The 27901-nt window shown below is 38.8% G+C and overlaps 1 protein-coding gene across 4 annotated transcripts in view; it reads left to right on the plus strand.

The window, feature by feature from the left end:
* The window catches only part of ARHGAP15 (Rho GTPase activating protein 15), a 448034-nt gene that overhangs the window by 69082 nt on the left and 351051 nt on the right, over window positions 1-27901 (plus strand). For all 4 annotated transcript variants that reach the window (XM_039338235.1, XM_039338233.1, XM_039338234.1 and 1 more), the window contains exons 5-6: window positions 1416-1503; window positions 11908-11994. In XM_039338235.1, coding sequence (XP_039194169.1) covers window positions 1416-1503; window positions 11908-11994 — 175 coding nt within the window. The remainder of the gene's footprint in view (window positions 1-1415; window positions 1504-11907; window positions 11995-27901) is intronic.

Raw genomic sequence — 27901 nt, forward strand, 5'->3', positions numbered from 1 at the left:
CTTCACCTGGTGCTGACCAATTTTTGATTTTCCTTGCTCTTTTTTCTACCATTTTGTTGTTATTACTAGTTCTTTCATTTCAACTTCTGTTTTATTTGCATCCACCTCTTTTAACCAAGCCGCATCCTTGTTGTATTTCTTTGGGTTATCCCATATCTGCTTCCAGAACTGCACTGTTTCTTCCTTGTCAGGTACTGACTGATTCCTTGCAGTTTCTCCATTGATGGATTGGTAGAAATGTTTCTGATTGGATTGAAATTGGAGGTTCTGCCTATAGTTTGCAATTCGAGCTTCATATCTACTGATTTTCCTGGCTATAGCTGTTATTTGTTGCTTTATTATTTCCAGTGCTTCCTTGATCTTCCTTGTTTCTAAGTGGTATTTCTTGATTAGGTATTCTTTGGTCTTCTTGTTCTTCAGCTTCTTTTCTTTCATCTGTTCTAGCTTGCTTGCATGTGATCTTAACTTGCTGATCTTATTTTCTAGTCTAACCTTCCATTTTTGTGGAGCGCTGTTTTTTTGTTTTTCTTCTTTGTTGATTTTGCATCTTAGGTATTCAGTTATAACTGCAGCTGTGCTGTACATTAGTTGGTTTGTTTCTTGCAGTGAATTGGTGCTTATACTTGATATTGCAGTATTTGCATCTTTTAATGCTTGTGCTAGCTGTTTCTTTGGAACAAGCTTCAATGCAGGCACCCTTATTCTGTTGTTTTTGTGCTGTTCTAGATGCTCAGTTATTCTTTGTTTCAATTCTTTTATTTATTTAGTTAGAGGGTTATTATTATTATTATAAATTTGCTAGCTGTTGAAAAAAACTTGCTTCATGGACCAGCACCCTAATATCTTATTAATCTAAGAAGTTCAGACTTGGAAAATTTCAGTGCTCTTATCATTAAATTAAATTTAATAATAATATATATTAACAATATATATTATAATATATAACATAATAATATATTAATTTAATATATTAAATTAAGATTGCAATAGCTACATCCAAAACAATGAGTAATCCTCTTCCCTTTTTTATGTCTTAACTGCAATCCTACAAACATTTGAATTTTTTTTTCCAGTAAGATAAATAGATTTTTATGGAATACTGAGATTATTTTTGCCTGCATTTTCTGATAGTATCCAATTTTAAAGAGTGAATTCATGTCAAAGAAGTATTGGTAGATAAAGGTGATAAAAATGGACATTTACCTTTTAGATGCTGAAATTTCTCCTCCTCTTCCTTCTCCTTCTCCTTCTTCTTCTCAGCTTCTCCCCTGTATATTTTTTGCCTTCAATTTATTTAATAAATATATTTGTCTGCTACTTCTCCGAGTCATAGACATTTTGGAATGCTCGTCTACAGAAGCAGTTATGGTCCTCAGGAGTTTAATTGATGCATTTCTTTATATATTATATTTAAGGAAAAACTGGAGTACTTCTTGGATTGTTCTCACTGGACGAAAAATAGAATTTTATAAGGAATCCAAACAGCCAGCTGTGCTCAATCTGGTAAGCAGTTATCTTTCTCGTGTCTCATCTTTTCAGAAGTGCTATTGAAAAAAAGTTTGGCATGATAAAAAAAAAAAGTTGCTAAGACTGCAGAGTTGCTAAGCCTCAGACTTCTGAGAGCAGATGTAAGAAAATGGCTCAATAAACTTTTAATCAGATGAGAGAGGAAAGAGAAATAGAACTCAGCATATCTTTTATTAAGAGGTGCTTTTGGAGAATAATTGCAAAGTGAGACGGATGGTGAGTGGCTCTTTCTTAATGCGGAGGTAACGCTTTAAATTAAGGTGCCAGTTATAAATGCTTTATTCTTATTTATGAAATGATCTCTAAATGCAACTACTTCCTCAAGTAATGTATTATAAAGTGTGTTATAAAATGCATTAGTAATAAATGCTTAACGGATGATGCGATGAGAATCTGTTACAAAGAATATTATAAGATGTAAATTGTATTAAACCCTGTGTTTGCATCTTTAATACATGAATTTAAGTTGCTATTGAGCTTGCTATAAAGCTCCTTGCATATCATAAATAATAATAAAGTAGTTATAAATTGCACCTTAATACAGGGTGTTACCAAAGAGCAAAACAGTGTAACTTAACAAAGTGATTTTTATCTTCATATAAATGTGACATTTTCTGTTTCTGCCTAACATTTTATGAATGCGCCTTATGATTCCATCTAATAGACTTAATGCATCTCTAAGCAGAATTCACTGTGCTTTATTTTTTTTTAATGTACCTCAAGGAGAGGCTGCTGATCATACCTTTGTAGAAACATTGGGGAAATCACCATGGCCTGTTTCCTTTCCAGGCTAGAATGAATGTCTTTTTCTCTGGATTTCAAAAAAGAAAAACAATCCAGAAAAAAATTCCAAAGTACCAGTATAAAAATGTATAATTAGCTATTAGCAGCTAGAAAAGGAAGGCAGAAAAATGAGGGAGGGGGGAGAGAGAGAGAAGAAAAATATGAGTGAAAAAAAAGAAGGGAGCTATTAGAATGTTTGTTTTTTATTTTTGTTCACTTTTTTGCCTTTTTAATTTTTTTATAGCCATCATATGATTTAATTTCACTACTAATGTAATGTTTATTTTAAAAATGAGTATGTATTCACTTCCTTTTTTTAACTTTTCTGTTGTTTATTTAATTTATTAAAATGTGAATAAGAGCAGCAATCCAGAAACATATTCAACTACAGCTAAAATAAGGGAAATAGAGGGTAAATGGTTATAATTTTAAACAAAACCAGTAGCAAAATATGGAAATGGCTTTGAATGTGGTGCTCAAGGATCCAAAAATTATTTTGAGACTTCCTCCCTCCCTCCTTTCCTCTCCTCCCCTCCCTCTCTTTTTCTGAGATAACATTGCAGAAATGAGGAGGCAGGGTTAAATCATCAATTTTGTTTGTGGAAATTCCAAAAGCACTCAGGAAATCAGGAGCAAACAGCATGCATTGATTTGGCCTTTATTTTGGCAAATCAGAACAAGCCAAAACCATTCTTACCAGGAAAAATTAGCAGTTTTGCTCCTGAATTTCTGTAGTGCCACTTTGGAATATTCCAAAGGGCCACAAAGGCTGTGCCCTTGTCACATACGTAATATGATGGATTGGTTCCATTCTTCACACCTCCCAACTTCTATGTTGAACCACTGCAAATTAGATTTCATTATGTGATATCACAAAACCAATTGAGAGATAAGATATACTGTGTTTTCCCCAAAATAAGACCTGGTCTTATATTATTTTTGCCTCTAAAAAAGGCATTAGGTCTTATTTTCGGTGAACGTATTATTTTTTTCCAGGAGCTGCCCCATGTGCCCCACACCTGCTTACTGTGCTGCAGGGCTCCTGCTGCTATTGCTGCAGCAAGGCCTGTCGTGCTGCAGCCACCACCAGCACAAGGTGTGTCCTGCCATCATTGCCGCTGTCACCGCAAGGCGTGTCCTGTTGCCATTGCTGCTGTGAGGCGCGTCCTGCTGCTATTGCCATCACCACAAGGGGGAGCTGCCCCACATGCCCCACACACGCTTACCATGCCACAAGGCATGTCCTGCTGTCATTGTTGCCGCCAGCACGAGGTGAATCATGCTGCCATGAGGCATGTGCTGCCGCCGCCATGGGGGACATCCTTCTGCCATTGCCACCACTGTGAGGCATGTTTTGTAATGTGCCTCATGGCGGTGGTGGCAATGGCAGAACCCGCCATGCATCGGCAGCAGCAGTAAGACCCCTGCGGCACAGTAAGCAGGTATGGGGCAGCTCCCCCATCCCCCCTGCCTCACCTCACTTTGTGTCTTAGCAAATAAGTAGGGCTTATTTTGGGGGTAGGTCTTATTTTTGGGAAAACACGATAGGTTGTCCTTGATTTACGATCATAATTGGGACTGAAATCTCTATCATTAAGCAAGATGGTTGTTAATTGAGTTGTATCCAATTTTATAGTCTTTTTGCTGTGATCATTAAATTAATCACATGGTTTGTTAAGTCAATCTGGCTTCCCCCTGCTGATTTTGCTGATTAGAAATCAGCTAGAAAAGTTGCAAATGTGACCCCAGGACACTGCAACATTATAAATACATGCCAGTTTTCAAGCTTGTGAATTTTGTTCATGTGACCATGGGCCTGCTGAGATGGTTGTTAAGTATGAGGGCTGATTGTAAGTCATCTTTTTCAACACCCTTGTAACTTCAGTCACTAAAAGAATGGTTGTAACCTGAGGACTGCCTGTCACTCTTACCCCAGAATCAGTTTTATCCTCTTTGTAAATCCACTCTCTTTTTAAAAAAATGACTTACTTTTCCTTAGAACCTACAATAGAACAGAAATAAATGTACACCATATTCAGTCAACAGTAAATAAAACAATGACCAAACATTTCTGCACTATAGAGGTTAGCCTTTCTGTTACATTACATTGTTTTATTAATGGCTGAATTCTCTCATTGTCAAAGTATGCCTGTTAATAATGTAATAAGATTTTTTTTTATTATTACAGGCCTAGCACGAAAAAAAAGTTTGAACTCTGGAGACAAGCTTATTTGCTTCTGATGCAGATTAATGTGATTTTCTTTTCTTTTTTTAAAAAATCATCCTGCCATAATTTTTCATAGCACAAAGAAAATAAACCTATACTTCTGACTGATTAAAAATTGTTTACCAATTTTACTTTTAAGAATGGTTTATTTTGGAGAATGAAAGAATCCAACCATTAATTCAATCATGTAATGAAGTCGATGTTTGTTCGTTGCAGTATGAATTTAATAGCATAGCGATTTTACAATGAAAATACTGTGATTTCCCATAAAGGTGGATATATATATATATACTCTACTTAGAAATAAGTTAATTCATTAGTTCTTGATTAAAGGCTATGTTATAAATACAAAACATGAAGCAAAACTGCATTCACTCACTCTTCCATTTTCAGACTCCATTCTGGTTTTATTGAGAGTAGATATTTCATCAGGTAGAACATTTGACATTTGTGCCAGCTTTGGTTAACAGGACAGTTAACCGGACTGTTATAAATTGATTTAATTATTTAATTAATGGCCATCCAGTCCTCACCATGTGGCTGGGTGGTTACCAAACAACTAAAAACATCAGCAAGATAACAGAGGTATTAATTAAAAAGATATCTGTCCCTCTTATGCATCCCTAATAAATATACCATTTTAAAATGAGCTCCTCCTACTTCTGGCTCAGGGTTTTTGGAAAAGAACCCCAGAGCAAGCACAGCAACAGAGAAGGACGCCTCCTAGCTCCTATTGAGTAACATTGAAAGTACATGGAGCACACTAACCGTGGGGCATCTTGGGAAATGGACCATAATAATTGGAAAAGTTGTGTGCCTGTCAATGCCTAAGATGTAGATAGGTAGGTAGGTAGGTAGGTAGGTACTATAAGTAGATAACAGGAACACTATATTTTATAGGTAATTGCAACAGTTCATTTAGTGACTAGCGACTGTTCAAAGTTACAACAACACTGAAAAAAGTGACTTATGATTGTCTTTCACACTTATGACCATTTGCAGCATCCCCACGGTCACATGATCAAAATGTGGATGCTTGGCAACTGGTTCATATTTATGACGGTTGCAGTGGCCTGGGGTCATGTGATTGCCTTTTGCGACCTTCTCATCAGCAAAGTCAAATAGAGAAGCCAGGTTCACTTAACCACCGAGTTACTAATTTAACAACTGCAGCAATTCGTTTAGCAACTGTGTCAAGAGAGGTTGTAAAATGGGGCAAAGCTCACTTCACAACTACCGCACTTAGCAATGGAAATTTTAAGCTCAATTGTGGTCGTAAGTCAAGGACTACCTGTATACCAATTTGAAGGAAACATTTTTAACTGGCCACTCTTAACTTTATCACAGGCTGACCTGTCTCTGTTATAAAATATTAGGTTGCTATGCATTCTTTACATACAGTTGTTAGCAATGTTCTCTGAAGACCATCTCTTTTTAAGCAAATTTCTGTTTTGACATGAAATGCTAGCCCAAGTACATGTTTTTAGCCTCCAGAAACCTCAGCAGATAGTAATATAGCTCAGGCTATTAGTCCTTGTGCAAACTAATTTGCTGGACAAAAGTGCTCTCTACATCCGTATTCACAAAAACAGGATTTAAATGTAAAGGACACTTTTAGCACTTTTTATAAGAACTGTTTCTTCCAACTGTTTTGATAGAACATAATTGACCTGACTGCAAAATACAAAGCAAGGGCATTTATTTAGCTATTTAAAAGATTTATATGGACATTTATCTTGTAAAACACAACTTTGGGAAGGTCACATCAATACCCTGCCTAAATCCAGCCCTCCAAGAAAAAACAGGCAGCTATTCCACCATCTCTGGGCATTCATCTACACCAGGGGTAGGCAACCTTGGCTCTTTTATGACTGGTGGACTTCAACTCCCAGAATTCCTGAGGGGAAAGGGAGAGGTTTCCAAGCTGTGCCATGCTGGCTCAGGAATTCTGAGAGTTGAAGTCCACCAGTCATAAAAGAGCCAAGGTTGCCTACCCCTGATCTATACAATCCTTCTATCCCTGGGCCTGGGAGAAAAGACAGTTCTTACCCTGACTGGGAGAACCAGTTTGGTATGGTGGTTAAGGCTCAAGGCTAGAAACTAGGAGATTGTGAGTTCTAATCCTGCTTCACGCAGAAGTTGTGGGTGCTGTATCACGGGACGTTTTTAAGAAGAGACTGGATATCCATTTGGAATGGTATTGGCAGGGGTCTGCCACCTCGACAACTTTAAGACTTGTGGACTTCAGCTCCCAGAATTCTCAGCCAGTATAGCTGAGGAATTCTGGGAGCTGAAGTCCACAAGTCTTAAAGCTGTCAAGGTTGAAGAGCCCTGGTATAGGGTGTCCTGCTTGAGCAGGGGGGTGGATTAGAAGACTTGATTGCTCTAAGTGACAACAGCACAGAAAAAAGTGACTTATGATTGTTTTTCACACTTATGGCCATTGCAGCATCCTCATGGTCACATGATCAAAATTCTGATGTTTGGCAAATGGCTCATATTTACGATGTCATTTAACAACACAAACCTTGGACTCGATTGTGGTCGTAAATGGAGGACAACCTGTAGTCAAGTTCAACTTCTGTGCCCAGCTTGGGACATCACAGTTTAAGAAGAATTTTGAGATTTTGCCTAATCTCACATTTCCCTCTTCCAAGGATGGCTCTTTCAGAAGTTCTCCTTCCTGGGGAATGTTTTGGCCTTGTTAAAAGAAGAGTATTTATTAAAGATTTTCTATATTAGATATCCATGAAACTGAGAAAGTGGAAGGATGTAACAGCTCTGAATGAAAATGGTCTGATCAGATGGATGGAATAGATAAATATATGCATTCCTTTCCTAGAGATGGAGCTTCATCAAAGATAGAAGCCTCTCTCCTACTCCTGTTGGGTTTAGATGCCCTGTCTCTGGGACCTCTCTTCTTCCAGGGAAGCCACCCATGGACTTTTCTTTTGCCTCTCCAACTAGGAACTGACATCTGGTCTGCACACTCAGATTACTTTCCAATTTTTCTCTCCAGCTGCTTTGTCTTACTCCTCTCTTTCTCCACCAGTTTTCTGTCCTCTTTTTCTCTCTTCAATTTTGGGACATGATTAAGGTATCAGGTTCAAGGCAGGAGATGGTGAGTTCTAATCCCACCTTAATGAAAATTGGTTGATTTACTTTGGGCCAGTTTCTCTCTCTCTCTCCCCCCCCCTCTTTCTCTCTTCCTCTCTCCCTTTCTCCCTCCTCCCTCCTTCCCCAACTCACTCAATAGGGTTGTTGTTGTGGAAAAATTAGGAGGATGAAGGCATATTAGGTATGCCTTAAAGTTATTTATCACAATAATAAAGGAGGGATATGAATGAATGAATGAATGAATGAATGAATGAATGAATGAATGATAGAATGCCCTAGACCAGTGATGGTGAAGCAATGGGGCAGGAAGTGAGTGAGCAAGCAGCATTAGCCCCCCTGGGGATGCCCCAGAGATGGTGAGGGACTAGGCCCTGCTGCCCTGGCTCCACCCAACCTGGTAGCCCCCAAGGCACATGGACAGGAAGTGGTGAATGCACAGGGGCTAACAGCATCCAGCAACAGGTTGTGTAGCCCGCTGTGAATACTGGGCCAGCCCTCCAGCAGCAGCACTGTGGCAGCACCGGCAGCACACGGAATCAGGGGAGCACATGATATGGACTGCAGGACATGCCTACTCTGTCTCATCTCTTTTTGGTTGGAGAGCTGATTGCTACTGGTCATCTCCTCAGCCTCCTCGAAGGTCTTGCTCTTGGCCTGTGGGTGGAGCGCATTCTTCTCATGCACCTACCGTGGCCACCAGCCACTTGCACAGGTCCATTAGGCCACAGCCCAGAGCTACAGACCTGCCCAACATGAAGGAGGTGAAGCAGTCAGCTAGAAAACCCCACGTAGAGGTGAAAGAGCATGCCCAGGGCTAGCAGGCAAAAGGCCATGCTGAGTGGGAAAAGCTGGATCCCCATCAGCATCATGGCCGCCCAGACCCAGCAGAGATGGGGGGAGGCATGCAATCCTAGCTGGGACTGGGGGGGGCATGGCACCGATGGGGATCTGGCTTTCCCTGCTCGGGGTGGCCTTTTTGCTTCCTGGGCATGGGCGTGCTCTACCACCTCTATTCAAGCTTACTAGCCAGCCGTTTAGCCTCCTTTGTGCTGGGCGAGTGAGGCACTCTAGGTGGCAGCGGCAGCCTAATGGACTTGCACAAGCTGCTGGCAGCAGCAGCCCAAGGTAGGGCCAAGGTACACAGGGAACAGCCTCCACATGCAGGCCAAAGGTAAGATCTGTGAGGGGACCGAGATGACCAGCAGCGACCTGCTCTCCAACCACAAGCAAAAACAGATGGGATGGAGTAGGTGTATCCAGTGGTCTGTTTCATGTGTCTGCCCCTCCCCTACTCTGCCTGCTGCTGGAGGTCTGGCTCGGTATTGGCAGTGGGCTGTAGAGCCCCAGAGTGCACCGGTTGAGGGGCCGGTAGGCTGTGGCTGCTGACGGACACCGTCGCCCCCCATGTGCTCGCTGGCCTCTGTGTGCCTTTCCTTACCCCACAGCAATGGCACCCCACCCTGCCCCCTGCCTTACTCTGCAGGATGAGCCTGCTGCCCACTGCTCTACCTGCCAGAGACTCCCTGGATCTCCCCCAACCCTGCCCGACCCCACAGGCATGCCCCTCATGAACAAATTCAAGATGGCCACACCCATCCCAGTCATACTCACCCACTCTGCCATGAGCCACATACCCCCACATCCCCTGAGGGCACCACAATGCTGATGCGGCCCTGGCATTTTGCAATAAATAAATGGGTTTTATCACTGCCCTAGACTGTCCCCCTCTTCTAGGGGTCTAGTCCCCAACACTACATACCAAACTGGACAATGGGACTGCTGTCCCTCCCTCTCCCCACAACAGCCCTAGCTAGCTGTCAGGTCAGGTTATCTGCCCTCATGACCAAAAGACCTCCAAGATCCCTTCGTGCCCTTTGATTCTATGTTCCAGGACAGCACAGCTGCCCTTCTAGGCTGGAACTGGGCTTCTTCTCCCCTTTCCTTTCTCCAAAGGCTGAGTCAGTCCAGCACAAGAGCAGCCACACCAGGCCACTAAAAACCAAAGGCCACGTTTATATGTATGGTAAAGGAATGAATATACACCTAAAAGGATGGCTGAGCTGATTGTTTAGGATAGAAAAAAATTGAGAACGATTCAGTGGGCGATAGGAAAGTGATAAGGGATTTTGAATATGAGATGGGCCATTATTAGATATTGTCAAAACTGGATCTTGGGAAACAATTGACATGGAATAAAAGAACAGAAGTTAAAGAAACTATAACTGCAAGGTATATAAAAAGGTATAAGGTGATGGATGATAAGAATACAAAGAAGATGTGGAAAGTACTTGGATAAACATGAAAACAGTTATGTTATATAGCACCGCAGACTATATTCATACTAATGAAAAAAGATGTAAAAGGACGTTTGGCAGAATGATACAGTGAAGTAGGTTGTGAATGAAAAGGAAATGCTGTAAAAATAAGCATGAAAGCAAAATACTGAGTGCAAAAGAAAGAAGAAGTCATTTGCAAAGAATATAGTCAAAAAGAAGAAAAGCAATTGGGAGAGTAAACACGGAGCTTTTTGGTAGGCATGAGAAAATATGTAATACAAGAAAACACAATGTATGTTGAAAATTAGAATTGAAATCAGTACAATAAATGCTAATGTCCAAGAAAAGTTATAAATGCTTGAAGGATGTTGGAAAAATGGTGGTGGTATCACTAGAAGAATTTTGAAGTGTGAATATATGATGCTTATGGAGAGGTTGTGCAAGTTGTTTAATATGTGTGTGCCATCATTGCATCTGTGCCAGGCCATTGGAAGAATACTTCTATTGTTTGTGTGTACAAAATGATGAGTAACAGAAATGAATGCAAAAACTACAGAATTATGCGGCCCTGGGAAAGTATTTGAGATAAATCTGATAAAAAGGTAGACGAGTTGACAGATTAAAATACGAAAAATGCATTGTGCCTTTATGTCATACAGTGAGGGTTGGGGATGAGAATACAGACCAGATTTTTTATTTATTTATTTATTTATCAGGACATTGATAGATGTATTAATGTGAGAAAAGTATGTTTGTTAATTGAAAAAAAAGTACAGGGTAAAATGAATAGGCTTGGATTATGGAAGAGAGTGTATAAATATGGAGTTGAAAATTGCTGCTGAATATGATTAAAGCAATACATGTGCATGAAAATCAGTGGAATGCCTAGTGAATAGCTCAACATTTAGCAAAGACAAAGCTGTGTGATATCCCTGCAGTTGTTTTAGGTAAATAAAATAAATAGATGAATGTTTAAGGAATGCCTGTTGGGTAGCTAGAAGTGTTGGTTGGGGATGTGTGTAGGATCAAGCAGCAATGGGTTAAATGCAAATGGAAAAGCAACTATTACTATAGGAAGAGTGAATAGGTTGAGTGGAAGAGGAAGAATTAGAAAGTTGTAGTTGAATAGATGTCTTTTTAAAATCTTCAAGAAGAGAAGGATGAGAAATTTAAAAGGTAAAGAAGTCTATGGTGCAGTGGAAGGACAAATGTTTTGCAAAAACAGACATGGAAAACTATACTGAATAGTGTACTTCCTGCCTTTAATTTCTTTGCCTTATTATTTCTCACTTTTGCTTTGTATTGTTCCTAATACCGCTTAGTCTGAAAGGGAATAGCCTGATTGATAAGTATGTAGGCCTTGGAAATGTTATTACTTACATCTGGCTCAAAAAATTCCAGCAGGGTGAGAAACACAGTTAAGAGCTGTGGGAAGAAGCCTTTGGGAGGAAGCCTATAGTTAAGATGACTGCTTGCACTCAGAGGCTTTAGGCTTTGGCTGAGTTACAACAAACTCAACACATGATCATGACTTGGTAGATACCTTTTCCCCACAAGCGAGACCTTCAGTGGAACAAACATTGACAGAGAAAGAGGCATTCAGAACAGAGAAATGGGCTTAGCCAAACATTACTTGCAAAGTCTAACCTGAGCTGTGTCTGCTTGAGTTTTTATAAAACAAAGTTAAGTTTATGTTTTTTTCTAAGATTAAAAACATTATTTGGGGGGGGGGGTTGGTCACAATAAAGTTAATGTAGATGTTGCAATTTCCTAGGAGCTACTAACCAATATTTTGGAGGACTTTGTATAAGTAATGTATAAATTGGGCAACATATATTAAGAGTGGGTTCATAAGAATTCCTGTGAAAATTTGTTCACCAATATGGTGAACAGGTGGTCCAGGTGAATTTGATCAATTAATTCACCAATATCTTTGGAAGCAACAGTCAATTCATTCTCAACATTCTTTATTGACAGAAAGGGTCCAAACCTGAGTGGCTGGACTTGTGTGGCGCTCAGATTGAGTGGACCAAGGAAAAATCTAGCAAAAAGAATGTCTTCCAGGTAGGATATGATTTATTTTTATCCCCTTGTTCTTTGTCAATCAAGGGTCTCCTGTTTTATTTTGTTGTTCATAATCAGGATTCCTTCCCAAGGGCAGCTGTTTAATGACTATAGTACACCAAGGCGATGTTTGCATTTTTTCTGTTAAAGCAATTGAAAAGCATAATATTTTATTCAGTATTTTTCCCCTCTCCCTTGGCTAAAGTGTCTTGATGATTGAATTAACTCAAAACCCTTGAGAACCTGTTGATTTGCTGATTAATGTGCTACATGCAATTTGTTTATAAAAGTTAGGAGGTAATTTGTTTTGGGTTTAAAACTGGGATCTTTGACCTAATGAACTTCTGTAAACAGAACTTTCACATGCTGCTTACACAAGTTGTACTCCCAACTGAATGGAATTTGACTGTTTATTTTTGTGATTTCTCAGGGCTTTAATGACAGATTAGGGGGCAAAGTGATGGGGAAGGGAAAAAAAGCTACATTTTTCAAAGTTAATTCAAAGAGCCTTGCCTTTTCTTCAAAGACAAATAATTTTAATGATTGCAAAGAATTTAACCAAGTTGCTTTCTGATAATATTTAGCAGCTCAATTATGGTGGAAGCAAGTTCCAAGTAACAATTTTGTGGATTACAGCCTTATATTACAATCCATGATAACTCAGAACTCTCATTGGAATAGGGTTACAACCTCAGATATCTGAGTCGGGTTCATGTGGATAACTTGAGTTATTTCGTTAGGAGATAGGCAGCAAATAAATTCAATGAATAAATAAAACAACTTGAATGGCACATTCAAGGCCTCTGCAAGTTTTCCATAGAACCTTAGAAGTAAATTCTTGGGCGCTGTGGGAGACAAATGGTCATTTCCACAAAAATGCCACAGCCATCTGTGAACATTGCCATATTTTTGTGGCACATGCATGTTCTCTCCATGGCCATGAATAAAAGCCGTATCATACCAAGAAGTCCAATTACAATTGATATGACAGTCTTTTCTTCCTCTATTATCTTCCAACTCCAATCTGTGAATCATATCTTGTTATTTTCTCCAATTGTTCTTCATCAATTCAGTTGTCTCCAGATATTGCCAAAACAATAAACCACATCATCTTCTTTTCTAGAATAGTAATGACTGGTGTATTTTATACCCTAAGTACCTATCAGTTTGAATTTTGAAATCCTACAAAATTTTGATCTTGTTTTTGCAACTTTTTAAGACACTTGGTCCTATTGTTGTTATGCTTTTATTTATCAAGGAATACTGTAACACAGTAGTAAGAACAAAAATAGTCACACATTACTGGTGTTTAGAAATTCTAGTAATGTCCTAAGATGTAATGTACCCAATAAGATGGTTCATATTGCATTATACTCATATTTTTTTGTAAATCCACAGTTGATATTCATAATTTTGGCTAAAGTCCTAATAACTACAGGGATGATTTTGCAAGATCTTTTCTATAATCGCTGCATTTGGATTGTTCAGTCTTTATGTATTGTAACTTTCTTCAATTCTTTCTGCTTCACTCTGCTGTCTCTGGAGATTGCCACATCTAAAAGAATTAATCTGAGGGAGATTGGCAGTTAAGAATAATAAAATATAAATAAATAAAACATCTTTTCAGTTATTATATTTGATATATAGTGTTCTAAATTGTGATTTTTAACTAATAAAGATTTTTTAATTATTAAAAAAAAACAATTAAAAAGCCTCATAAAATTATAAAACCATTTTCAGTAACTTTTTCAATTTTGGGATTATGCCACATTCAGGAAATTCAAACATTATATTTTTTGTACAAATGCCAATTATTCATGGTGACTACGCTGTCATGATGTTTATAGTCAATCTGACTCTCTCTATATATATATTTCTAAAATTTGGATTGCTAGCAAAGAATTAAGGGAGAACTGGAATAGCTATTTCAAACACTTTAGCTCTTTTCAACCAGACATACCCTTCTGAGATTCAAACCTGGGCTGTCTACATGTTAGGCAGCTGTATTAAACCTCTAGGCCACAGGCTCTGTCTCACTTTTGCCAGCTGTGTTAGGGAGGGACGAAACAGGGGAGGAGTTATCTAGAATGCTGTATGTTACACCCTGTTGACCCAAATATGGGAGAGAGAAATCTTTTGCTTTGTATCAGCTCAAACTAGAGCCATCTACAGGCAGCAGTCACAACTGTGACATCACACATTTCTAAAATTTGGATTGCTAGCAAAGAATTAAGGGAGAACTGGAATAGCTATTTCAAACTCTTTAGCTCTTTTCAACCAGACATACCCTTCTGAGATTCGAACCTGGGCTGTCTGCATGTTAGGCAGCTATATTAAACCTCTAGGCCACAGGCTCTGTCTCACTTTTGCCAGCTGTGTTAGGGAGGGAAGAAACAGAGGAGGAGTTATCTAGAATGCTGTATGTTATACCCTGTTGACCCAAATATGGGAGAGACATATATATATATATATATATATATATATATATATATATATATATATATATATATATATATATATATTGTGAAGCAATATATATATTGTGAAGCAATAATTCAAGTTATTCAATATATATATGTAGGTCTTTGGTTATTCGGGTTTTCTCCAACGTAAAATTGGAAGTGTCTTGGCGACGTTTCGATGAAGTCTCATTCGTCATCTTCAGGCTGGTGCTTTCGGCTTCGTGCTTCTAGGAGCAATGTGTGATTGTAGCTGTTTCCTCCTTTTAACTGCCAGTGGGGGTATGAACTGATTGGATGAGAACTTGGCTGTGTTCTGATTGGATGGAGGTGTGTTCTTATTGGTTAGGAGCTTGGCTGTGCTCTGATTGGCTGGGGGGTTGGCTGTGCTCTGATTGGCTGGGGGGTTGGCTGTGCTCTGATTGGCTGGGGGAGTATTCTGTTTGGGTGCTCTGCTTTGTTGTGCTCAGGTTAGTCTGAGTTGCAGGGGGTTTAAAATGGTGAGCTGCATTGCTATTTTTTGGCTTCGCGTTCGTGGTCGTGCCTCATCTTCATGGAGGGTGTCAGTTTGCTTCATGTATGGATTGGAGGGGTTTCAAGTGGCTAATGATGCAGCTGTGGTCTGGCTTCTGGTTTGTGGTCGTGCCTCATCATCGGTGTGGCTTTGGGTTTGCTTTTTGCGTGGATGTGTGGTGGTGACATCCTGTGTGGTTTTTGTGAGTGTGGGTCTGGTGTCATTTTTTGTGTGAGGGAGTTGTTTGTCAATAAGGGTGGGTTTCCAAATAGCTGGTAGGCGGGAGGTATCATCTCGTTTGTTCTTGCTGTGTGGGCATTTTTCTATCTCGATGGCTTCTCTGATTATTCTGTTATTAAAATGTTCACTTTTGGCAATGGTTTTGGTATTTTTAAAGTCAATTTCATGTCCTGTGATTTTAAGGTGTTGGACCAGGGAAGAAGTTGGTTCCTCTTTTTTGACTGAGTTCTTATGTTCTTCAGTGTGTGCACTTATTCTTCTGTTGGTTTGTCCGATGTATGGGGTGGGACAAGTGATGCATGGGATTTCGTATACTCCTTGATTTTCTAATTCAATTTTATCTTTGGGGTTTCTTAGGATGGTGGATATTTTTCTTTTTGGGCAGAATGCTGTCTTAATGTTGTGTTTGTGGAGGATCTTACTGATTCTGTCTGTGGTGCCTTTTATGTAAGGGAGGAGGGCTTTGCCGTTTTCCTGTTCTCTGTCTTGGGTTTTAGTGGGGGTTTCTTTTTGGATTAGTTTGGTAATCTTATTTCATTGGAATCCATTGGATGTAAGTACATTAGTGAGAGTGTGTAGTTCGGTTTTTAGGTGTTGTTCATCAGCTAAGCGTTTTGTTCTAGAGATGAGTGTCTTGGCTATGGAGTTGATCTGTGCTGGGTAGTGGTGTGAGAGAGCATGCAGATAGCGGTTTGTGTGTGTTTTCTTCTGGTAGATGGTGTGTCCTAGAGAGCCATTGGATTTCTTGTAGACTAAGACATCTAGGAAGGGACGTTGGTTATTAGCTTCTGTTTCCATGGTGAACTGTATTTTGGGGTGTAGGCCATTGAGGTGTATGAGGAAGTTGTCCAGTTTTTCTTTCCCATGTGGCCAGATTATGAAGGTGTTGTATCTGAGCCAGAATTTGGGTTTGTGTTTAGATTTTTCTAGAGCTTGGGTTTCAAAGTGTTCCATGTAGAGGTTTGCAATGACAGGTGAAAGGGGTGATGCCATGGGTGCTCCTTCTATTTGTTTGTATTTTTTTCCGTTATAGATGAAGTATATAACAGACAAAACGGAAGTATGTTGGATAGACAATGGTTGGTCAGATCTAGGATGTGTTTTGGGGGGTTATATTTGTTTTGGATAGCTGTCAAGGCTTTTTTGATTGGCACTCGGGTGAACAGGGATATGACATCAAAGCTCACGAGTAGGTCGCTGGGCTGTAAGTTTTGTTTCTTTATGATCTCTAAGAAATGGAATGAATTTTTTACGTGTGAGGTGATGGATTCTACATAGGGCTGTAGTTGTTTGGCGAGAAATTTGGATAGGTTTTGTAGAGGTGAGCCTATGGAGCTGACTATGGGTCTAAGTGGGGTTCCTTCTTTGTGTATCTTGGGGAGACCATAGAACTTAGGGCATTTGGATGATTTCTCTCTGGGAATGATTCTTTGCTGGATCTCTTCACTAATGGGGGAGGCTTTTATTTTGGATCTGGTGGTTTTTTCCAGGTAGGTGGTGGGATCTGTGTTTAGGGGTTTGTATGTAGAGTCTTGGAGTAGGTTGGTTAATTTGGTTTGGTGGTCAGATGTGTTCATAACCACCGTGGCATTGCCCTTGTCTGCTGGTAAGATTATTATGCTGGTGTCTTCTTTCAGGTTACGTAGTGCTGTCTGTTCCTCTTTGGGTAAGTTGCTTTTGGGTGGCTTGCTGGTGCAGAGGATGTTGGTGATTTCGAGTCTGATTCTATTAGCGTCGTCGGGGTTGATTTTGGTCAGGCTGGTTTCAACTCCACATATAATGGTTTCAGTGGGGATGTGTTTGGGAGCGACTGCAAAGTTGAATCCTTTGAAAAGGACATTGGTTTTGGCTTTGGTGAGGATCCTATCTGAGATGTTATGCACTGTTTATTTCATGTGTGGCTGTGAGGGAGGAGTCTGCAACTCAGACTAACCTGAGCACAACAAAGCCCCCACCCAAACAGAACACTCCCCCAGCCAATCAGAGCATAGCCAACCCCCCAGCCAATCAGAGCACAGCCAACTCCCCAGCCAATCAGAGCACAGCCAAGCTCCTAACCAATCAGAACACACCTCCATCCAATCAGAAAACAGCCAAGCTCTCATCCAATCAGTTCATACCCCCACTGGCAGTTAAAAGGAGGAAACAGCTACAATCACACATTGCTCCTAGAAGCATGAAGCCGAAAGCACCAGCCTGAAGATGACAAATGAGACTTCGTCGAAACGTCGCCAAGACACTTCCAATTTTATGTGGGAGAAAACCGAATAACCAAAGACCTATATATATACATATATAGGTCTTTGGTTATTCGGTTTTTCTCCCACGTAAATATTGGAAGTGTCTTGGTGACGTTTCGAAGAAGTCCCATTCGTCATCTTCAGGCTGGTGTTTTCGGTTTCGTGTTTCTAGGAGCAATGTCTGATCGTAGTTGTTTCTTCCTATTAACTGCCACTGGGGGTATGAACTGATTGGGTGGGAGCTTGGTTGTGTTCTGATTGGGTGGAGGTGTGTTCTGATTGGTTAGGGGCTTGGCTGTGCTCTGATTGGGTGGGAATTGGCTGTACTCTGATTGGCTGGGGGAGTGTTCTGTTTCGGTTGTGGCTTTGTTGTGCTCAAGTTAGTCTGAGTTGCAGGGGGATGTGAGATGGTGAGATAGTGAATTGCGTTGCTGTTGTTTGGCTTTGCGTTTGTGGTCGTGCCTCATCTTCATGATGGGTGTCAGTTTGCTTCATGTATGGATTGGAGGGGTTTAAAGTGGCTAATGATGCAGCTGTGGTCTGGCTTCTGGTTTGTGGTCATGCCTCATCATTGGTGTGGGTTTGGGTTTGCTTTTTGTGTGGATTTGTGGTGGTGACATCCTGTGTTTTTTTCATGAGTGTGGGTCTGGTATCATTCTTTGTGTTAGGGACTCATTTGTCAATAAGGGCGAGTTTCCAAATGGCTGGTAGGCAGGAGGTATCATCTCGTTTATTCATGCTGTGTGGGCGTTTTCCTATCTTAATGTCTTCTCTGATTATTCTGTTATTAAAGTGTTCAGTTTTGGCGATAGTTCTGGTCTTTTTAATAACAGAATAATGACTCATTTTAATTCATAGATTTTTTAAAAAATCATAGTCTGAAGATTATACATTCTCTGTAAATTGTATTTGATCCTATTATTTTTTAAATTTTCTTCAGTTTGTTGTTACCTAATTTACTGGTCTGGTCTTCTCCAATCAAATTTTCCATTTTGGTGACTGATTTCTTGCTTTTGTTGTGAATGCTAATAACATTTGCAACAAAAACACCAGAAATGAAACTGAAGATCATCAGCGTATTGATTATTCCTTTTCTGAAGAGCACTCAAGTTTTAATTGTAATCCAAAGTGTTTTGTTTAGGCCTCACTGTATGACAGCATCAGAAGCATTACTACATAAAGTTCCCCAACAATAAAAGCAAGCTGAAAGGAGAGTTCTACACATATGAGACATAACTCACTTCTGTGCAGCTTCAACATTCAGTATTGTGGGTAGTTCACGCCTGTATTGTGTAGCATTTTTGAATCTTGCCTTGTGGCTGCTTATTTTTGTGGACTAAATAGAACCTGAAAATAGTTTCACAGGACTTGTGTGACTGTGTGGTGGCAGTCTGCGACCAGATAGCAATTTGGCTCCCCTGCATGCAATCTGACATGTTGCATTTAGGTCTTCATCAGAGGAGTAGTGAATAAAAGAAGATTTATGTTCAAATCATATGCTTTAAACATTTCTGCTAAGTGCTAGTTTGCTCTTTGGTGTTGAGCCTGCAATTTAAAGCACAGAGGATTAAAAGGATTACAACATAATCTTAAATAATCCTAAGTGTCATTTACAGAGAGATGGTTGTATAATAACTAAATAAAACCACGTGAAGGAGTGGTGTGTTGTCAGTCTGCCACTGAAACCATGTCTCCATTGCCCTTTCATTCCTCTCCTTTCTCGATTCCAATGCATATTGGAAAAAAGGCAGTCTTGATAGGAATTGCTGCAGAAAATGGCTTTACAGACCAGGCTAACATGGTTACCAAAGCATTAATAACTCAATTAGTTTTTAGAAATCATTTCAAGGCTCAATGTTTCATAGCACAACTATTTCAGAAAGAGCTGATTTATTTCCCTGATTTTTACCTTGCTCTTTGTTTATCTTAACATGAAACTTAATCACCACTTGCTGAATTGAGCATTGCAATAATACATTGGGGGGTGGGGTAGGGCTTCTTGATGTCTTTCATTTTAGCATCATGAAAAATATCCAACTCTACTGAGGATATTATGTGCGCAAATCAGGTTATACTAAGCATTTATTTAGAATCAACACTGCTTTGCATTGTAACAAGCAGGAATATGATTATTCTTTTCAATCCAGAGAACCATTTATCTATGACTTTTTCTATATTCCTTTATCTGAGGATCAAAGATGTGTGGATACCATTTATACATGGCATGGGTTGATCCAAGAGGTGGCTAACTATGAGTCCAGTGCAGTGCATACAAATGTATTAGGATTTCTGTTGATAAAGAAAAATATGGTTGTACATTTAGAATAGCCTCCAGTGCGGGTTTTTTTCAGTTCAGTTCTTTTTGTTTTGCTTGAGAGTACCTGAATTTCATAGTGATGTTGTTAGATACTATATATACACTTATGTTTCCATTAATATTGCAGAAAAATATGAGACTCTTTATGTCCGCCAGCTTTTCATAAAAATACAATGAACAGATGAAAATAATGGGAATATTTGCTTAAAATACTCCCAGTGGTATCTTGACCATTGGAAAAGCTATTTTTGAAAAGGTAATATTTGAAAAGCTATTTTTTAAAAGAAAACTGTAATTTTACACTGTAGATTTCTATGCCAACAAAAGACACTTTGTTGTAACTAGCTATTTTATATTTGTGTATGCTAATTGTCACAGAATGCCAAATATTAATATATTCCAAATTCTATAGTTCATTAAGAAATACGAATGTCTTGTAGTTCCTTACAGAATTATACTGTGTTGTTAAATAACTCAGTGAACAATTTGCAACTTTAGAATATTGGGAATTTAGCTCAATTTATCAAAGTAGCTGGAAAATTAAGGATTTCTTTAAGTTAAGCTCAATTTTATGGTTTCAAGTACATGTCCCTCTATTTTCTTTCGCAAATAGTTCACTGTGTCTTCTCTTCTGGTTGGTTTTAGGTTTCTTTGGCTTGGTGTGTTCTATTTTGCAGTCTAGCGTAGCTCTTGCACAGTTTAAAATGTGCTACACAAATTAATGGAGGATACAGGATGCACCATGCTGTTCCTGTTGGAAGAGTCTTGGAAGAGGGGCTTTTTTTTCCTGTGGCCCCTGTTCTTTGGAATATCTTGCTACCTGATGTGATGTCTGCCCCCACTCATCTGGGAAGGGCATTATGACCTGGCTCTGCAGGTTGGCTTGGGGACCTAACGGAAATGCTCTATGCTGCAGATGACTGACAGATTAATAGAAATGATGCGCCCACCACACCAATCTTGCTTTTGGTTTTAACTTCTGTATCTAATGTTAATATTTTAAATATTTTTATATTTATGATTTTAATTGTATGCCACCCAGAATTGCTTTGCTGAGTAAGATGGAGGGGGGGCATATAAATGTAATAAGTAAATAGACAGTTGTTGCTAGTTGTAACGGCTATATACTAACTTCAATCATTGAGGCAATAGGGCTCTCTAAATTATTTCCTGCTATTATATTCATATCCTTCTTTGTGGCCTTCTTTTTGGTATATGCTTGGGGGGGGGGAATGAGGGACTGGATGGGTTTCTTACTCTGATTAAATATGGTGCTTCTTATGCTCTTCGGTTTGAGTGAAGTACAAATTATATACATACAGATGTATATTAATTTATTGTTTACTTCCCTTAGAATTCTGTGCTAGTTAGTTCTATAGTAGCAAGACAGGGTAGTATCTCAACCCACTTCAATGCTTTTAGTTACTCTTCTTAAGGAGAAGAAGCCAGAAAGAGAACAGCTAAAGATCTCTTGCATTGCCAGTCAACATTGCCATATTTGTACCCATAACAGAGGACCTTAAGACCAATAAGCTAAGGCAACTCTTCCTGCCATATGTCTCTGGTGAGCAAGGCATGGACTAAGGGCCAGGGAAGCTCCCTGGATGACTTTGGCCCAGTCACTCACTGTCAGCCCAATCTCCCCCTCCAGAAAAAAAAAGATAAGAAGAGGGACTGATGTGTACCCTGCCTTGAATTCCTAGAGCAGGGGTAGGCATTCTTGGCTTTTTTATGACTTGTGGACTTCAATTCCCAGAATTCCTGAGCCAGCCATGCTGAGGGGAAATGGAGAGCCATGCTGGCTCAGGAATTCTGGGAGTTGAAGTCCATGAGTCATAAAAGAGCCAAGGTTGCTTACCCCTGTCTTAGAGGAAAATTAAGATATAAATCTAATAAATAAGTGCACTAAAAGCAATAGATGAAGGAGAATGGGAGGTAATCAAAGGACTGAGTCGGTTCATCACTTTAAGAAGTATAAAAGAGACAGGAAAGAGGAGGAAGTAGTCTTCCTCTTCTGCCATCCATCCCTGGAGAAAACAGATCCGGGAAATGCTTTGAGAGTATTCACTCATATTTTAGGAATGTGTTCAGAATCTCAGAAACTCACATTTAGGAAATTACAGGTTTTACAGTGCAATCTCAAATTGCCTTTCATCTCACCACATTTCTCTCAAATACTAGATTCATTGAATTCAGAGCAGGTGTTTATGTTTATGTGTGTATCTGTGGACTTATTCTTCTTTCTCTGTTGTTAGCTCCTTGCAGCTTTCCTAGCTGCGCTGCAGATGTTATTTGTCCATCAGAAAGAAAAATATTTATTTTCAGCTGGAGGCACTTCTATGCTGCTAAAATGAAGCCTGGCAATAATGTCTGCTTACTATTCAACATAAAAACATAATTGTATCTAGAGGAAAAAGTACATGAGAACATTAAGACTTACGGAACTGGAGGCTAATACAAGGTGAAAGCGATGCTGGAGTCCCCTCTAGAGTACAAAAGAAAGATGCCAGATATCTAGCAGTGTTAGTGTAAGAACATTATTGCCTGTGTACTTTTTAAAAGCATGTTGATTATGTTTTGAAAAGTCATCATTAATTTGTAATTTTAATATGATATTGAATGGCACCGTCTTACTGCATTATTCATAAAAAAACATTGCTGCCCTCTTGTGGTCAATTGCCATGTTGGCTCCGATTTTCATCTGACAATTTTGTTTGGTTTGCAGCTTTGAGGTTGTGATCTTCAACAAATGAACTTTGGAAGAAAAGGAGATCATTGGAAACATAGCAGTTTTTAATTTCTTGTTTAGCATCTAAGTAACTGTGATTAGCCAAGATGCCAAATTTAGATGTCACTTTCCAGGATAAGACTTTTCTATTTCAGTGTAACAATAAATACATGTTTCTAAATACATAGAGCATGCATTCACAGCTTACAGCGTATCCAGCTCAACCACTGTGTATAATAGCCTTCCAGCTGCTTAACCCTTGACCAGTAATCATGTGTACACTCCTCTATTGGGGCTCTCATATTTGGGCTGCAAAATTTAGGTGATCATCTAACAGATGTAAAAAAAGCCTTTTATTGTCATTTAATGATGTTTAGAATTTTGTAACCCAGATCTGGTAGTTTTACTTATATGGCGATTGCCGCTCAAGTTGATGGGTGAAACATTATGTAAGACACACTGAGACATCCTTTACGAAAGGCTCAAAAATAACTCTCATTCTTTCTCACACACATGGGCATAAATACATAGAATGCTGTATTTTAGAAAATATAATTTTGTACAGTCCTTGCTTTATTACCTTTGTTAGCCAAAATTGGTCAAACCCCTTATATTTATATATTTAATTATGAAAACAGCTTCTTACAGTTATTAACAACGGTTATTCAGTTGCAGCTGGAATTTGGAAAAGACCTTTTAAAATATAGAGGAGAATAAACAGGTGCCAGGTTGCCTTGTTGAAATAGTTAGTAACATTGACACATTTTCAAAGCTGCTGGTTTAATGAGGTAATGCATGATTTAATAGAGTTACTGTTCCTGAGGTTTTGTCTGTGTAGTAGTCCTTTTTATATTATAAAATAACTTACATCTATGGGAAATGTCAAGCAGTGTCTTTTTTTAAAAAAACAAAATGTGGCTCCAAATATAATTAGTAAAGAATAGCTTACTGGCATTTGAGAATATCTTAAATTTGGATACAACACTGCATCAGACCTATCATTAAAGCTGTATTGTCAGTGATTATTTGCAGTCCCTGGAGTCCTGATGGGTACAAAACTCCCTAATGTATCCAGATGTTTTTTCTTTAAGGAAGATGACAGTTTTGAGTAACCATGAGGGATATGGGAACCTCTGCTCTTTGTGTAGAGATAAACAAGACAGTCCATTTATGTAGGAACTCAATTTAAAATTGTACTATTCATATAAGTAGATTGGGAAAGTTCTACCCTATTCATATTTTTATGATAACCTTGTGCCAACTTGCCATTTTCCAGAGATGTTCTGTCAATGTGCCTTTTTGTTAAGCCGTAAGTAAATTACTTCTCATTGCATAAGGAAGGCAACAAGTTTGGGAAGGATGATGTAATAACTGCATTTCTCAAAAGCTGGAAGGATTAGATAGGGGTCATAAATATAGATTATAAATGAGCCCATAATTCAAACCTATCAGGAAATTAACAGTATTGCTATGTTCTTCCCTCTTTTTGGTTGCTGCTATTTTACCAGTGAGATACTTTGATATTCAAATTCAGGAAGAACTTAAAACACATGCAGCTAGAACTTTCCATATTTCCAAAGTAAGAATAGCATGAAATGTATTTACTAGCATTACTGGATATATTTACTAAGCAGCTTAGAGATCTAAATGGGTAGCTGAAAGAAATACAGGTGATAATGTAAATTTAGATATTATCTCTAAATATAAAAACTTAGTAGATCAGTGAGACACATTATGGTGGTTTGCCTATATGCTGGTTTGCTATTTGCAGAGACATTTTTTTTAATAAAATAGACAATACTAAATATGATAATAATGATGCAACTCAATGGACTAAGACTGTCTTGAACATTTTAAGATACAGTAACAAGATTTTAATATGGTAATTCTAAATCCTTTTATCTAAAAGTAAACTTCTTTGAACTTAGAAGGATTTACCTTCAAGTTTACTTATGCAGGATTTCACTGTAAAGTAATGTAGATTTCCAGTTTTTAAAAGTCAACATTTCTGTGTTGGTACTGGAAGTGTGAAAAGCTAAGGTTTCTGTTGTCAGCTTCCTTGTTCAGATGTTCACTGCAATTAGAAGGAATTACTCCTGAGAGAATTTGAGGAAGACAGATGTATGAAGATGTACATTAGCTTCCCCTTATCATTCAGATTGAAGGTATTCCAAAGCTTCAGACATACAAATACCCATCTTAGAGTTCCTTTAAAAAGCATATGTATTCCTGAAATAAATAAACCAGCAAATAAATAAACACATAAATGTAGACCAGAGGCCTTGAAATAATCATAGCTGAGGGAGTCACATTCCTGTTGAGTTGCCATTACAATTTTAAGGAGAAGCAAGAAGAATCTGTAAATAACAACATGTTGTCAAGATAGGGCCCTGGTACGGATTATTAACAACCTTGTAGCACAGAGGGCCTTCAGGAAAAATGGTGTCATTTCATAACTGCATGCTGCTTCCACTGAGCTGACAGAATCATATACATATTTGTACCTTCACATATCCAAACACGGCACGTTTCCTTAATTTACCAGTCATGCAAATCAAAGAAGGAAACAAAATGAATCCTACAGGAACTCACTCATAGATAATCAAATCTGACTTGTTTACATGTCTAGTACTGGCATTTTGTTGCTCGCCCACTACATTTCTTAGGAGAGAGGGAGGAAAAAAAACAAACCTTGTCTTAAAAAAAAAAAAAAACTTCCCTCCATTTTCTGCTTCTTTTTAGAAAGGGAGACAGATATTTTGGTGCTGGCTGCTCGAAGAGAGTGTTGGCTGTCCTCTTTTAGAAAAACAGCACTTCAGGCTTGTACAGAAATGCTTGCCAAAGGATGGGAACCAGGTTTTTTTTTTTTTTTTGGTTTTGTTTTTTTTTCGCAGTAACTGGGGTCTTTTTGCACAGGAAAAAATCCTGCTGTGGAAAAGCAGTCCTGTGAAAGGCATGTGGTTTAAAGCTTCAGAGAATGCTGTGACTTTAACATGCTTCGAACAAGCTACATCCTACAGATGCTTCAGAAAGTCCCCGTGTTTGAAAGCCACTGATTCCTGGATAACTGAGGCTGTTCTATTTGTGCTTTTGGTGTCTGTCATGCTAATGCTATCACTAGACAAAGTTGTTAAAGCTGAAAAAGAAAGGCATCTGTGAGGGAGACAAATCCATGGGGACCTTTAACTTCAGGGGGTCTTGCCCTAACATTACTCTTGGGATTTTCTCATGAAAAGTTTTCTGTTCTGTCAGGAGTGAGAGCAGCAGAATTCTAGAACTTCCAGTAACTTCAAGAAGCCCTTCATGTACATCTTTTCAGTGAACTTAGTAACAGCACTGCACATGTTTAATATATGTTGTTACTTAAAGGCTTGAGACCCATATTATGTTATGCGCCTGATTCATAGTTCAAGCTGATACGGCACAAAAGGAAGTTCAGAAGACATTGTGATTTAGCAGAAAAATTGAGGAGAGAAGGGAAAGGGGGGGCACCCATTTTTTCCTGTCAGAATCAATTATTCAGTGATACAAAAGAAGAGGTAATAGCTGCTGCTAAATTTTCCTCTCTGGGAATGAAGACCCTGGATGAGTGGGAGGAAATCTGAAGGAAGAATGTCATTCCGTGCTAAGTTTGATTAGCCCCTCATGGTCTATTTCTCTTCTTAATCTTCTAGGATACGTTCATATGGGAACATTACACTAGTTTGGAATCAGATTTGGACCTGTGCATTCTCATGCCATTGGTATCTGAGAGTTGAATCTATTTATTACTGGCTTTGCTGTGGTGTATGTGAAACCATAACCAATCTAGTCTTTAGAGGGGGCAATCTGAGCAGGCTATTCTCTGACTGGTGGGAATTTTCTCTTCACAATGTCCTAATTCTCCTTTCACGGGAACAATGCTTTGAATCGGGGAATCTTTCAATGCCACCTTTGTATTTTTAAATGGTAACAACAAAATGCACACAACTACAAGGCTACTCTAACAATCTATTTATGGATTTAAGTTGATGGTATCATAAGATAGTGGGCCTGATAGTAATGCAGTCTACTACCATCACAGATGGTGACACCTGTTTAGTCACTGTGTTAACAAAATACCAAAGTTAGAAGGGACCTTGGAGGTTTTCTAGTCCAACCCCCTTCTGGAAGCAAGTCATTCCACTGATTAATTGTTCTAACTGTCAGAAAATTTGTCCTTAGTTCTAGGTGTCTTCTCTCAATTACTTTCCCCCCATTGCTTCTTCTCCTGCCTTCAGGTGTTTTGGAGAATAGGTTGATCCTCCACTTCTTTGTGGCAGCCCCTGAGATATTGGAACACTGCTACCATGTCATCCGCAGTCCTTCTTTTCATTATACTAGACATACCTAATTCTTGAAAAGAAAGGCCTATGGTTTTAAAGAATTATCCTGTGGCAGCACCTATTTCTATACATCTATGGCCCTCCCCACTTTTTTCTGCTAATATCAAATTTTGGTCATGGAAGGTGGAATTAAGTACATCATGCTAGACAATGGGGATTTATTTATTTATTTGGCATCCTGCCTTTATTATTTTTTCAAATAGTTTAAAGCAGCAAATGTATCTAACACACTTATCTCCTTATATTTTCTCCACAACAACCGCCTTGTGAGATGAATTGGGCTGAGAGTGTGTGTGTGTGTGATTGGCCCAAAGTCAACCAGCTGGTTTTCATGGCTAAGGTGGGACTCCCGCTTTCTTAATTTCTTGGCCTTAATCACTAGACTAAACTGGCTTTCATGGTTACATACGTATCATTTTCCCTCTTATGTTTGTTAAAACAGTCATTCAGTGTTATATTTAGCCTCAGTCTCTTGTCTACTATCTAACAGTAATCCTAAAGAACTATCTGGTTTTGATTGCTGTTGTTAATCTTTTGTTTCAAATGAACATTCCTAACTCCAACTCAATCTTTGTCTAATCAGCGCTTGGAGATTTTAGTTTGATCCAGATTTCTACTATTTGCTAATGGATGGGCTTCTCTCCTTTGTATGGAAAAACAGCAGACCTTCCTTCCTGGAAGAAGGGGGTAGAACAATAATTTTCTTGCTTCCCTCTTTTGTATGAGCGTCATTTTTAATGCTCAATGCACTAAGAGATAAAATGATATAGAGAAAAATAGTAAAAAAAGTATAAAAAATAATAACCAGCCTTTCTTCTTTTAGTATGGGAAGACTGAGCATATCTAGATAAAACCTTTAAATTGCAACAGAATATCTTATAAATTAGAGGTGTTCAGTTAACAGAGAGAAAAAAGAAGATAAAAATAAGATGGATGTGAAAAATAAGATAGGTTTTACAATATTTTTTTTTATTTTAATTACAGGGAATCCAGAGATAGTGTCCAGCTTAAAATGTGATATTATGCAACACAGATAATACAGCAA

The sequence above is a fragment of the Crotalus tigris genome, unplaced genomic scaffold (genome assembly GCF_016545835.1).
Source record: "Crotalus tigris isolate CLP2741 ecotype Arizona unplaced genomic scaffold, ASM1654583v1 scf7180000017694.5664430, whole genome shotgun sequence".
Lineage (NCBI taxonomy): Eukaryota > Metazoa > Chordata > Lepidosauria > Squamata > Viperidae > Crotalus > Crotalus tigris.